Genomic DNA, 12,987 nt, shown 5'->3' on the forward strand with positions numbered 1-12,987 from the left:
CATTTGAACTTCAAATGTCTCCTGCTTCAGTTAAGGCCTTCTGTCAGTCCCTACACCTTGGCTGGATGACTTCAACACCCTCAGATTAATAACTGCCTTATTCAACTACATATGTTATATGCATAACTGAGAGTGATTTGTCTTGATCTTTTTTTCTGCTTTTTTTGAGAAAAGCCAGGAAGCTAATCTGACCTTGTCTGTAAATACATCTCACTTCTCAGGCCCTCAGGTCAAAAGATGATTTTCTTGTCCTTCCTGTAAGCCTAAGTTCTTATGCAGGCCAGCTTTACTAACTTGCTGTTTTTATTCTCCAGCTTGATAGGGCTGCTGATACCTGTGATATTCTCCTAGTATTACTAAAAAGGCCAGTGAAGTTCTTGTTAACTTTTGATTTTAAGGCTCAGGATCACAGATAAGCTGCCTTTTAAGACAGGCAAAAATACTGCCTGGCAATGGACTGCTGAAGAAAAATGTTCTCTTTGCTGTTAACAGTTGGACTTGAAAGTAACCAGAGTTGGGGGGAAAATATTTCAGAACATAATGTTCTAAGTGAAAAATTATAACAGAATAAGGATCATTTTCATGAGTTAATTAAATAGCATGGATTTGACAAGTACAGCAATGAAATACTCTGGCATTTAAAGAGAAAAAAATGTTTTAAAGTTACATATATGTCTTGACCAGAAAATGACCACAGCTGAGACAAAGCCAGGTTGCATGCCTGACTTTTAAAGCAGAATGGCCAGAATTTATGGTAAAAATGACACATTCCCAACATGGTGTTGTGATGACAGGCAGTTATGGATTCATGAATCATAATTATATGCACATATATTAATATTAAAGGACATAAGGAATGCTACTAATTCAGCAATTAAAGTAGATCCAAGAATGAAGATCTCATTTTTGACAAGTATCCTCCAAGATCTTGCAATTGTGAAATTCTGGGACACGTATCCAATACCCTGTCAATCTATTTTGTCAAAATACTTAGAGGAGAGGCCCTAGAAAGGGTCTTCCTTGAAATCTGGAGCTCATTAGTGCATTTTCTTGGGGTTTTTTAGAACTTCTTCAGATACCATCATCAGGAGGAAGATGGCCTCTTAAATTTGTTCATCACACATGGGTCCTGATTCTGAGAGCTCTCTTGGCTCTGCTATGCTTTACAAAGAGAGAGCTCTGCTCTGCTTTCCTGTACAAAGTAGGAAACCAACTCTTCTATGAGCATTATTTTATATCAATGATTCTATCTTATGGCATCTTAGGGAGATTTTCTATTTGTCCTGCCTTAGTGAATATGCTAGTGTGAGTTATATTACTTGTGCTGTAGGTGGTATCAAAGAACTACAATACCACTTTAGGATCATTTAGGATCATTTAGGTTGGGAAAGACCTTTAAAGACCATCTAATCCAACTGTTAATCCAACACTGCCAAGTCTACTCCTAAACCATGTCCCTAAGTGCAGTTCCTGCCCTGTGGCTGTGGTGGGCTTCACTTGAATACCAAGTTTTCATGAAGGGTGTGCTGAGGATGAATGCACACATTAGTCATTTGTCTGCAGAAGGATGTGGGACCATGGCCATGTCACTCAGTCCTTTGAGCCAGAGCCTCCTCCAGGACTCCAGCATCTATTGCTGAGACAGGTTTGGAATGAGCAGGACTTTAATGGGATTCTTTTGGCTATATGCTGGAGGGCCTCTGTTTGAGCAGCTCATCACAGCCTCACATCACAGATAGCACAGAACTGTCAGCTGAGACATGTTCATCTCTTCCTCCATTAAGCAACAGCGTAACTAGGTAGGAGTTAGATGAACTGCATCCTAAATTTTATCCATTCTGATAACCAAATCTATTGATTATGGTAGGAGACGAGACAGCTGTGTTGCAGCTAGTTATGTGCGAGGAACTCTACCCATTCAGGCAACAGCTGATCATCTCCTCAGTTTGTAATGAAACAAGGCAAGCGTATAATCTGCTTTTAAACTGGTACATAAACACTTATTATCACTGTACCTTAGCCTTGCATGGTTTAGCTCTAGGTTCAGAAAGTATTCTGCAACTTGTTTATATGATTTTTTTCCTACCAAATGCAGATTTTATACTGTCATCAATGGTGGATAATCAGACTCCATGAAATGGAAAGTCTAGAGGAGGCAGTTGATATACACAGTCACTGTACCTCTCAGTGCTTCTGATACTTTCTGATACATACAGGGGTTGACATAAATCTATTTCTTCTGCTTGTTTCTTTTCTCCATCTTTAGAGTTTTTCTTTAAATTAGTACAGTACTTTGAAGGTGGATTTTGTTTTGGTTTTTGATATTAGCATGTGCCTATAACACACTATTGCTAAGATCTGAAGATCGATTAGATTCTATCTGTCCTGGCATATGCAATAATCATATTGAAGTAAGCTGCCAAGGATAACTTTGATATTTTTTATCACTTTTATGTTGAACTTTGCAATAACCATGAATTTAAAAAAAGTCTATCAGATCAACATAACTTCTTTCTACAAGTTTGATGCTACCCTATTAAAGAAGAACTGCTTCCAGGCCAATACAAAGCACTGAAAGGGTGGTTGAGTAATGAGACTATGTTAGTTTTGGCTCAGCCTCTACAACAATGGCAGTCTCTGAATACAGTTAAGATGTAAGATATTAGGCTGCTGGAGAGGCACTTAACTAACTTTCTCAGTAGTCAGCAGTACTTAAATATTTCTGGTTTTGATTCTTCCTATGCAGACTTTGTATTGTGTTTTTATGCTGTTCTCTTCTGAGACATAAGAAGTTTGCAGGTCTGCAGCAGTGATTTAGTCAGATGTGATGAGGTTCAGGTCTGCAGCTGAACTGGATTGCACTGGAGTGGATTCAGGTATTATCAAGGGTTCAGCCTTATTAAGATAGTCTAATTCTTGATCCCACTGATTTTCAGGTTTTCAGTAGTTCTGTTAGCCTTTTCACATCCAGGTGAGCTTCTTTATAAATGTATATTGGATTTATAAATCTTAGCATTACTTTCTTATTCATTAATCAGACCTCAGTATCTGCTGTTCTTAAAGGTGGTCTTTGCAAATATGTGCACAACACTTCATATAATATGTCATGTCAAAATACAACTAGTGATTAAGGACAGTTTCAGAGGATGAACTACTTCCTTACCTAGCAGGCCTCCTGTTGAGGAAACTGAAAAGTCTTTTGCAGTAGTTAGGAATCTTCAAGATGAGGGAGGAAAAGGTTTCTCAACAGTCACATAACACTCTGTCCTCTGTGAAGCGCAAATTAGCATGGTATGAATTACACTTAATAATTCATAAAATAACAGTTCTGAAATCTGCTCAAGCAAAATCCCTGTGCTCGGGCTGAAAGTATTCTATTGTCTCTGGCTTTCGTGAGTTAAGTGAAGGAATCAGAAAAGATAATCTTAAAAATGACTGTGCCATTGTAATGTGATCTGTTATTGTGCAAACGTGAACAAGCAGCACTGTAATTCTTGAAATGGGCACCTGTGGGGATCAGTATATCCAGAGAAATGAAAATACTTTCCAGTCTTTTTAAAAACCTTTTATATAAAGATTAGATGGCAATCTTGGCTTAAGGCTCCCTCAAGGAAAGAAAGATGTGCTTTATTATACCAATTAGGTTGGTATAAGATATCGAGTAATTTGTACTTTTCTTTTAATTGTAAAATCTGCGTGTCTCTTAGCTGTACATGTCATTGTAGTATGGAAAGAAAAGTGATCATTTCTGGTAAGAAAATAATTAAGGAAAAATTGAAATGTGAAAGTTTGGTAAACTTTTTAAAAATTTCTTTTTAAAGTGACCTTAGTTTCAGATATGCTTCTAAGTATTTTTTAAATTTGTATTTAAAATTAATCCAAAGTTTTAGTAATCAAATATTGAAGGATGGGGAGGTAATATGAAATCTCACCATTTCCATTGGAAGGAATTAATTCCCCAGTAATTTTTATTTGTAATAGAGTTGTTTCAGTCAGCTGTACTCTGATAAATGCCACTTTTAATCAGCCTCCTTGCCAATCATAATTCCCACTTGTATGATTAGTGGAAGAAAAGCTCTCTGTATGTGACCTCATTAGGGCACCTCTTTATGGGAAAGGAAAGGAGGATTTAAAATCTACGCAGTGAAGAAGGTGAAGAGAATTTGCAATGTGAAAAATAAAATACAGGTTTCCAAAACAGCTGAGTTTATTCTGACTTAAACTGTTAGCAGAAGTACAAATGCTATTTTAAGTAACCCTGGAAGGAACCTCTGTGAGCACTGGGAAGAGTTGTGCCATGCTGCATGTGGTCCCCCATGGGGAGGCATTACTTTAATTGCTAATTCAGTCTTCAGTATTTGCCAGTTCAAAGATCCAAATGTTCACATCTGAGAAACTAGCTTAGTTTTAAAAATCTTTATTTCTGATTCAAAAAAATGCACATTGCTATCAAATTTGAAACTAATCACTTCTTTTTGCTCCCCTCCTTAAAGAGCATCTGGGTTAGTACCTATGTGTTTACAATATGCTTTGCTGCTAACGTGGGACTGTTGTATGGTGTTGTGTGCACTATAGCAATCGTGATTTTCCGCTTTCCCAGGTAAGAAACAATTAATTGAAATGTTCCACTAGCACTTCATTATGTATTCCTTCTGCATATTGCTTCACAGTCAGGAAAGACATACGGTATACTAAATTTAACAACTAAAATTCAGGTTTTTAGTTGCAGAAAATTGCAAGATAAGACAATTCAAAAGTAAAAGTCACATCTGTCCATTTACTGTAGACTAAGGAATCTCTAAAACATTTTATAAAATGGCATTGTTTTGTGATTTCTTTTATTATTACACATCTGTAGGGTTAATTATGTGAAGGTAGCATAAAATCAACTGGAAGATTAATAATTTTTTTCCCATTAGATATTTATTTGCTCCTTAAGGAAAAAGTATATCTGGCAAGCTTTAGTAACTAAGAGCGTTTATAAACTTCTAGGTACTATGTTGCACAGGAATTGGTAGCTGACAATTGCACTGCTAATATAGATCAATGAAACATAGCTGTACAGCTATTCTAATGTCTAACAAAATGTGTAAGTTCTGTGCATGACTTGGAAAAGTCAGGACAAATAAACTAGAGCCTTCAGAAGGGGTTTTTTTGTTTGTTTTTTTGTTTGTTTTTTTTGTTGTTGTTGTTTTTGTTTTTGTTTTTAAATTAATATTTTATGGTTGCTACTTTGGATCATGAGTCAAGGGAAATATAGCTGAGCTTCATGATTGATTTGTGCTACAGAATTAATCCACAGCTCACCAGTCCTGGAAATGACTTGCTGCTTGCATGCAGTTTGCATGAACATTGAATCCTAGTGAAATTAAGCACAATATAGACAGCTCGATTAAATGCTTGTTAAAGTTAATGGTGTTAGACATTTGTGCACAGCTTTATTCTCATAGAATAAGTTAAAGAACCAGCATGAAAATAGTTCCAAATTTCAAGGCAGTTAAAAATAATGGGAGATTGCTTCTGCTTGAATTAACCGATACTTTTGTGATAACATTGTGCTACTCAACAAACTAAAATTTTGATAAATTCTGTAGTAAAGCAAAAGGCAAGTTTTCATGTTGTTTTTGTCCTGAGCCTGGATGTTAGAGGCTCTCCAAAAGCAGAAAGTGATGGCTATTTAGCACAAAAGAGCCAGATGCAAAGGAGACCTCAGTCTGAACCTGCACTTATTAACGTAAAGAAGACTCTTCCCAGTGATCTCTGTGTTCAGTAAAGCTGCACATGACTGTCCGCACCATCTAAAGGCATTGAACAAGGTAGCAGCCCTAAAACTGGCATGGCACAGATGGGGTTAATGAGATAATGTGTAGTAAGCCGTGCAGTCATGAGCAGAAGTGTTAGCAGAAGCGAAGCAAGGAAAATACCATAGATTATTTATTGTAAGGTTTCTGTTCATATGTCAGAGTGCTGGATGTGGTACATGTTATGTATCAGACTGTATTAAAAGCAGCAGCAGCTACAGCTTCATTTAGGCAGAGATGAGAGAACAGCTGATGTTTGCAAGGCTCATTTATCTGGCCCCAATACCTGCAAATACTCCTGGTATATTGGTGCATCTGTCTCAGAGGATAGATAGTTCCATAGTCTTCTGCAGCTAAATGTATTCCTGTAAACGACATGTTGAATCAGAAGATCCTAACACTGAGCTCCCTTTCCAAAGCAATTTTCTCTTTTATCTCTGTAGAAAGCATAGGAATACTGATGCTTTCCAGTAAGTCCCCCATTTTGATGGCTAGAGTGTAATGTTCTGCTTCATCATGTAAAGATGTGTCAATTTTAATGACAAATAAAATATCTTTGTTTTTCATGACCCACAACTATTCTATGTATTTATTTTCCCTTTCCTTACAATATGATTTTTGCAGGTTAAAAAATATTAATTAAACTTCTTTATTTTTGAAGATATAGATTATATATGAGCTACCTTGACTTGAAAGTAGCTCTGTCCAGCAAACAAAAGTTAAAATTAAGATATTCTTCACAAGAGAATAAGAGAATTTAATTATTCATATATTCAAAGTGATCTCACAATTCTAAAATGAGCTTTTTACTGTTTAAGAAGATGATTATCAGAAAAGATAAGGTCTGTAATCACAAGAATACTCCCAGATTGCATTTTTGGACCTTTAAACTGCTATGCTGTAGCTTGGGATGTGTGTCTTTTTTGTTTCTGCTCAAGACTACTAATGATTAACTGTACAGATTTTTCCCTATATATTGATCACAGAGCAAAGACACTGAATTTGAAAAATATGAAAGAGGTGGAATACAAATACAAAGCAGAAGATAACTGTGTAAGTTAATTTCTTTTTTAACTTTCTGTTTGTGTGTGTGTTTCACTAATTCAGATTTGTTTGTTTTCTCTGGTTAGTTATCAGATCGTAATCGGGGAGTCAAGGGAATGCTTTTATGATATGACTACTTGAAATCTAAAGCCAGGATAATATAATAATATTATAGTTGGCCACTGGAATATTTTCATGGTTCTGCTGCTTGTCTGCAAAGTGAAGTTAGGCAAGTCCTCTTAGATTTATCTATCTTAGTTTATTTGTCATTTATAATTATGAATTGCGCTTTCTCAGTGTTTCCTAATTCCTAAATTAAAGGAAATATCTTGCCAGGAATGGCAAGGGCAATCTGAGCAGACAATAGCAGTCTCTGTATTATTATCACTTTTCCTAAAAGTCCTTTGGTATTTTTATAATCCCCAATCTCTTTTCTGAAACCATTTCTTTCACCAACCACTTGTGACCAGATTGTCCCAGAGGACACCACAAGGCTGGGCAAAGAGGGGCAGCACCACAAAATTGTTACAGACTGCTTCACAAATTTCATCACCCTGTGCACACGAAAAATGGGTGGAAGAATCTCTCCCAAAGACTGTGCCTTTTAAATCTGGCTTCTTACAAACTTAAACCAACCAGTCAGATTCTTTTGGTTATTTTCACTGCAATTATCATCAAAGTTGCTTTTTGCTCAGGTCTGTGGTAAGAAGAGAAGGGTAATGACCCAGAGAGGTGAACTCCCTCCTCCAAGATGAAATGGTAGGTCAGTAGCCAAGAGGGAAGTAGAACCATGTGTCCTCTGAGCACAGAGCCCCATCATCAGGACATCCTGCCTTCTCCACTGTGGCAGTTTCTCCTATGTCCTTCTTCCCTTCTTAGTGCTGATGGAGGGTCTTATGTATCAGTAAACTACATGCTCAGCAGTTAGTGCTTCACCATTAAGCAGATCTTCTTTAAAGAATTTATTATTTCTGGCAAATGTCTTCCATCAGAGCTATCTTAGGCAAAAAATCTGAACTTCCAAGGGCTCAAGGGCATTTACTGTTTTGGCATGCTGAGAAACGTTGGAATGTGAAAGGTAAATAAAAATAGGGTGGACTCTGGAATGTGAATGAAAAACACTATTGTTGAGGCTGGATCAGCTGTCAATTATTATATCATTTTCATTCTTAATAAAAATGTTGGAGTAACTTTGTCAGAGATGGGTAACAAAAATTTGATTTGCCTGCTGTTTTTCATATCGGTCCATGAAGCACTTTGTACAAATGCCTATACAGTTTTTTTTACGCTTACTGGTCCTTTTTTCCCCCTAATTCAGTAAGATTAATGCCAGCAACCTAATAACAAACTAGTGTCCGCAGAGAGTGGGGAAAATAACATTATGTTAGAGAAGCAAATTGCTCAAGAGCTATTACACAAAACAAAGAAGGAAAACATGCCTTTAATTGAATTTAGAGTCACTGGGTTGCAGCAGGCATTTAGGGTAATTTTTAATGTATGAATGTTAGACTGATCCAAGTTTCCCTGGTAAGTAACAGATTAGACATAAACAACAGGACTTTTAAACATGAAAATATGCAAGCTTAATGATCTACCCTGCCATTAAGGATTTATAGGGGTAATTTCATCAATAAGAGAAAAGACACTTTAATGTGGAAAAAATCAAAGGGTATTTAGAAGGTTATGTGAAACACATTTGATCCCAGGCATTCGCTGGCACTGAACTCGCACCCGAGCAGAGCCAGTGCTGCGCAGAGTGCACAGGGCAATCACCCCGGGCCTTCCGAGGGGTGGCAGGAACAGACACCTGAGATAAATTTCCTTCTTTCTTAGCAAGGGCACAACAAAGAGGAAGTTTTGGTTTTTTCTGAACAGTTCTTGTCAACAAAGAGTCAAACCAGAGCCAGGAATAACTGGCTGGTCAAATTTAAGCACAGTTGACCTTGTCCATTCTAGATGAAAATTATACCCAAGTCTGCCATTTGCTTGATCTGGCCTTATGATTTGAGTCTTTCAAGTTTTGGACTTTGTACTTATGGAAGCTTGATCATCACAGGATTTGATCTTTGCACTTAGTCTTCCTTTTTTCTTATCTTTTATCTTCTACTTTGCCATGGCACTGAAGTGTCCACTTGTCTCTACACCAAGCTGTCTATAGCATCATTTTTGTGTGAATCTGTGGGATGTCAGAGCATTTCTCCATTAAAGCATATACTATGCTTTGTTTTGCCCTTATTTTAGAGCTCTATTCCATACAAATAGATACATTTTAACTGCCAGTTGAGTTTTGTCACATATCTGACTGTGGCAAAACTCATTTGTGGTATTTTCTGCAATCACATCCATAGGTAAATTGCGCAAAGTCCCTACGCATAGTCTGGGGTTCTTTGCCTCAGTTGGGATGTTTGAAATGTTTCCTTTATTTCATGGTCACTGTGGTGGTGTCTGGGAGATCATCTCATTCCCAGAAGTCTGAACAGCAGTCTACAATGAGGAGATAGTTTATGTGGTTTGTGGTTCCATTTCTGTTTAGCTTGAAAGTCTGTTGGGAAAACTGCATATCTTCAATGCAATCCCAAACAATTTTTAACTACCTAAAAAATGGTCCGTGTCAGCTCCACTTACTTGTGTTTGACTGTGACCTTGTTACATGACTTTTGTTAGGAAGAAAGAGTATTTTTTGACCTTTATTCTCATGAAAATTCTTGATTTTTGCTTCCATTGCCACACAACCTGTGGAAGATTGGGAGTTCAGTAGAAGCAGCTTCTACAGAAGTTCCCCTACAAAACCAGTCTTTAAGCATGTCTTACTGCTGTCCAATATATTTACAAATAAATATTAATTTTCTTACTGTCTTTTGAAGATGTTTTATATGTACACCTGGAGAGTGAGAGAAATAGCACTTGTTTTGTGCAAAATGTCTCCCACTTGTACCTGGGTGTTTCGGAACATTATCGGGTGTCCTTCCAAAATTGTTCTGCTATGTAACATTTATGTTTTGAGCTGCACAGTCTGACTGAAGGTGCTGGTACGCTGGTTGTAGCTTATTTAGTGAAGTGCAGAGACAGGCTCAAGCGCAATGGAGAGTTCTTGTGAAGATTATTGTGTTGGTTGTAGAAATATTATTGTGTTGGTTGTAGAAATATGCTGGTAAAGCTTTAAATGTGCCACTCAAGGTTGATTTGTATCCATTAAATATTTTCAAGAAGAACTGTCTCTGTACTAAGGTCATCTTCAGATGAGCAAGATGAATATTGCCAGCTTTCCCCAAACCACCTGCAGTGTTTGCCCTAAATCCTTGTGTACTTTTTCCAAGATGCAATTGTCTAATAAAATATATTCCCTGTCTGCAAATGTTACCTTGTCTATGCTTGGGGATCACACCAACTGAAATAGTGCTATTATAATTGTTAGCTAATAGTTCTTAGTATTATGCCTCATAATGTGTATGCTTGTTCTCATGCTAAATAACATTATAGATAATTTTCATTACATATTACTTGTGCTTCCATTCTTATTTCAGTTATGTGTGAAGGCTGATCAATAGACTTATCTGTTAAATCATTCTCAAATCCAAAGCTCCTCCTAGGTTAATTCACAGGTATTTTCAGGTTTTTTAAAGAAATGAGTCTGGGGTTTGTTCTCCAAACCCAAGATGAACTTTTCAGCATTATGTTTATTTCATTCCCCAGGAATCACTAAAACAAGTAAAAATAGTTTCAGTCAACAGCCCATTAGTCTTTTTGAATGCCAGAAAATTTCACGCTGACCTGTTAAAGATAATCCAGAAGGATGGCATGAGCAGCCAGGTATGTGATATTGTAAACAAGGTGGGATGTGCTTTACTCTTCAGTAATCACCATGACTGGCTTGAAGATTGTGTTTGCTTTCCTTGCACTTCTTAGAGAATGCAATCAGATACTGAAACAGATATAAAAAAGCAATATTAGAAATTATTCATTTAGAATAAAGCTGATTCTAACCTTAATCAGATTCAATATGGACTATTTTTGTATTATTACTTGAAAATAATATCCCTTTGATTTCTGCATGTGATCCTGTAAGAGACATTAAAGTACTTATCCAAAACTCAAACATTTCTAGAACTTACATAATCTAGCTGATATAAGGCTGGGATTTTAGAAAGAAAATGAGTAGTTACAAATATGCTTGAATAAAATGTGATTTTTTTTCCCTGGAGATAAGTCCCTGAGAGATGGACACTCCATTTCTAACTATAAATAATTTTGGGAGAATTAGGAAGAAAGTGGCTACTTTTTTTCTCACTGGTATTGCTTCTTTTTCCTCTTCTGCAGTGATTGTTTTAGAAAAATAAACAGTATACAAATTAGGTATATCACATTTTTGGAAAATATCCCTGTAAGTATAGTATTTTCCAAGTTCATCTGCACATAACTACTGCAACTTCCTGCAGCACTTTCTAAAAGGGAAAAGATAAATTATCATTTTTCTATCAGTGCCATGAAGACATTCCAATATGATACAATGCTTACTGTAGACAATTTCATCCAGTTTGGCAAATTGGGCTGAGAAAATCCCAGCTGTATCTTAGATGGGTTGTTAAGACAGCAACATGTCTTAACCACCTCTACTGTCCCTTGACAGAGTTGTGCTACCTGTATGTGCTTAGATGGGTAGAAATTCAGCTCAGAAAGTGTGATGTTTTTTTCCCTTGGTTTTGCTAGGCTGACTGATTTAGATTAGTATGACAAAAAGCCTCCAAACAGAGAGAAATTACTTAGGATCTCCATGGAATTAATTTGAGTCAATTTAATAAGTTAATTTGTATGTTACTTATAAAGGAGACTTTATCCTTTGTTTCTTCTGTAAGGTACTCAGCAGTAGAGCAGCCTGAAACACTGTGCCTTTTTTAAAATTTTTTGTTGTTGTTGAGTAAATGTCTTTCTGTAGCACATAATGCGTGTGAAAAAAATGCAGTTTCACTTTTGTTTCTCTGCTTTGTGTCTGGTTTTAACTTATGCTTCCACTGAGAACTTACATATTGAAATAACCATTTTAAAAATTATCCAGACAAATGTAATTCTTAATAAATTTACATGTCAAAAATGTTCTTACTAAAATATTAGCATAGCAGATGAGATTGCAGCAAGTAGAAAATTAATCAAAAGTTAATCTTATAAAATCACTGCCAAGAATTTTTCTTGTCAAGAACATTTTTCCCATCTTTTGACCACTTCTTAACCACCCCCCGCTTCCCCAAAAGCATTGTGTCCAAAATATGCTTTCTAGTGAATCCTAACTTGACAGAGGTTGAGCCAGCTAAAAAGAAATGCAAATATCAGTTTGAGTATGTATCTCAGTATTCTAAAGTTATGCCAGAAAATATTATACATCTGACAGGCTATTGCATAGGACATGATTTTCAAGAGAATGAGTTAACTTTGGTACTGAGAAACAGAATTCTTATGTATTGCATTGATTTTCTCTCTTTACTGTGCAATGGTCTGGTTTTCCTTGGTATGTTAATAATTTGCTGCTTTTATTTCAGTGTGAGCAGAACGCATTGCTCTGTTCATTTTCCAATGGAAGTTGCCATGGTGAGTTTATTATCTACAAATGGTGTTAAAACCAAGATGGATGTAAGTGTGCAAAATAGTTCCACATTTCAAAAGCAGGGAACCCCTTGAAAATGCCTTTTTTTACAGGAGTGGAAGGTTCTAGTGGAAGTCTCATTGCCCATCACATGTGGGTTGGAACAGGATGATTTAAGGTCTCTTCCAAACCAGAATATCCTCTGATTCTGTGTCCCTGCTTATTGCACTGGAATGAGTGTGTGTATAAAGAGACAGGTACATAGTGGGGGAAACACTTCCCATATTGTTGCCTGGACTGATGTTCAGACCAGGCTGAAGAGGCTGTTTTGCTAACTCTGGTCTTGGTTTTTTTTTTTTTTTGCATGCAGAGTATGTTAGTATGAAAAAGTAAAAGTAAGATTAAAACCATGTTAAATCTTTGGGATCTTTAAAGCCACATAGGAGAAAATCTCAGAAAATGTCAACTGAATTGTTAGTGACATGATAACCACCAATATTATACAGTATATCAATACAATATATAATAAAACCCCCCCTAGAGGTTTTCTTTCAATTAAGGATTAAG

The 12,987-nt window shown here is 36.5% G+C and overlaps 1 protein-coding gene across 1 annotated transcript in view; it reads left to right on the forward strand.

The window, feature by feature from the left end:
* The window catches only part of SLC26A7 (solute carrier family 26 member 7), a 64,560-nt gene that overhangs the window by 44,943 nt on the left and 6,630 nt on the right, over window positions 1-12,987 (forward strand). Inside the window, exons 11-14 of the mRNA XM_005422888.2 lie at window positions 4,494-4,600; window positions 6,788-6,854; window positions 10,539-10,676; window positions 12,377-12,425. Of these exons, the coding sequence (XP_005422945.2) occupies window positions 4,494-4,600; window positions 6,788-6,854; window positions 10,539-10,676; window positions 12,377-12,425 (361 nt within the window). The remainder of the gene's footprint in view (window positions 1-4,493; window positions 4,601-6,787; window positions 6,855-10,538; window positions 10,677-12,376; window positions 12,426-12,987) is intronic.

Source organism: Geospiza fortis, unplaced genomic scaffold (genome assembly GCF_000277835.1).
Source record: "Geospiza fortis unplaced genomic scaffold, GeoFor_1.0 scaffold7, whole genome shotgun sequence".
Lineage (NCBI taxonomy): Eukaryota > Metazoa > Chordata > Aves > Passeriformes > Thraupidae > Geospiza > Geospiza fortis.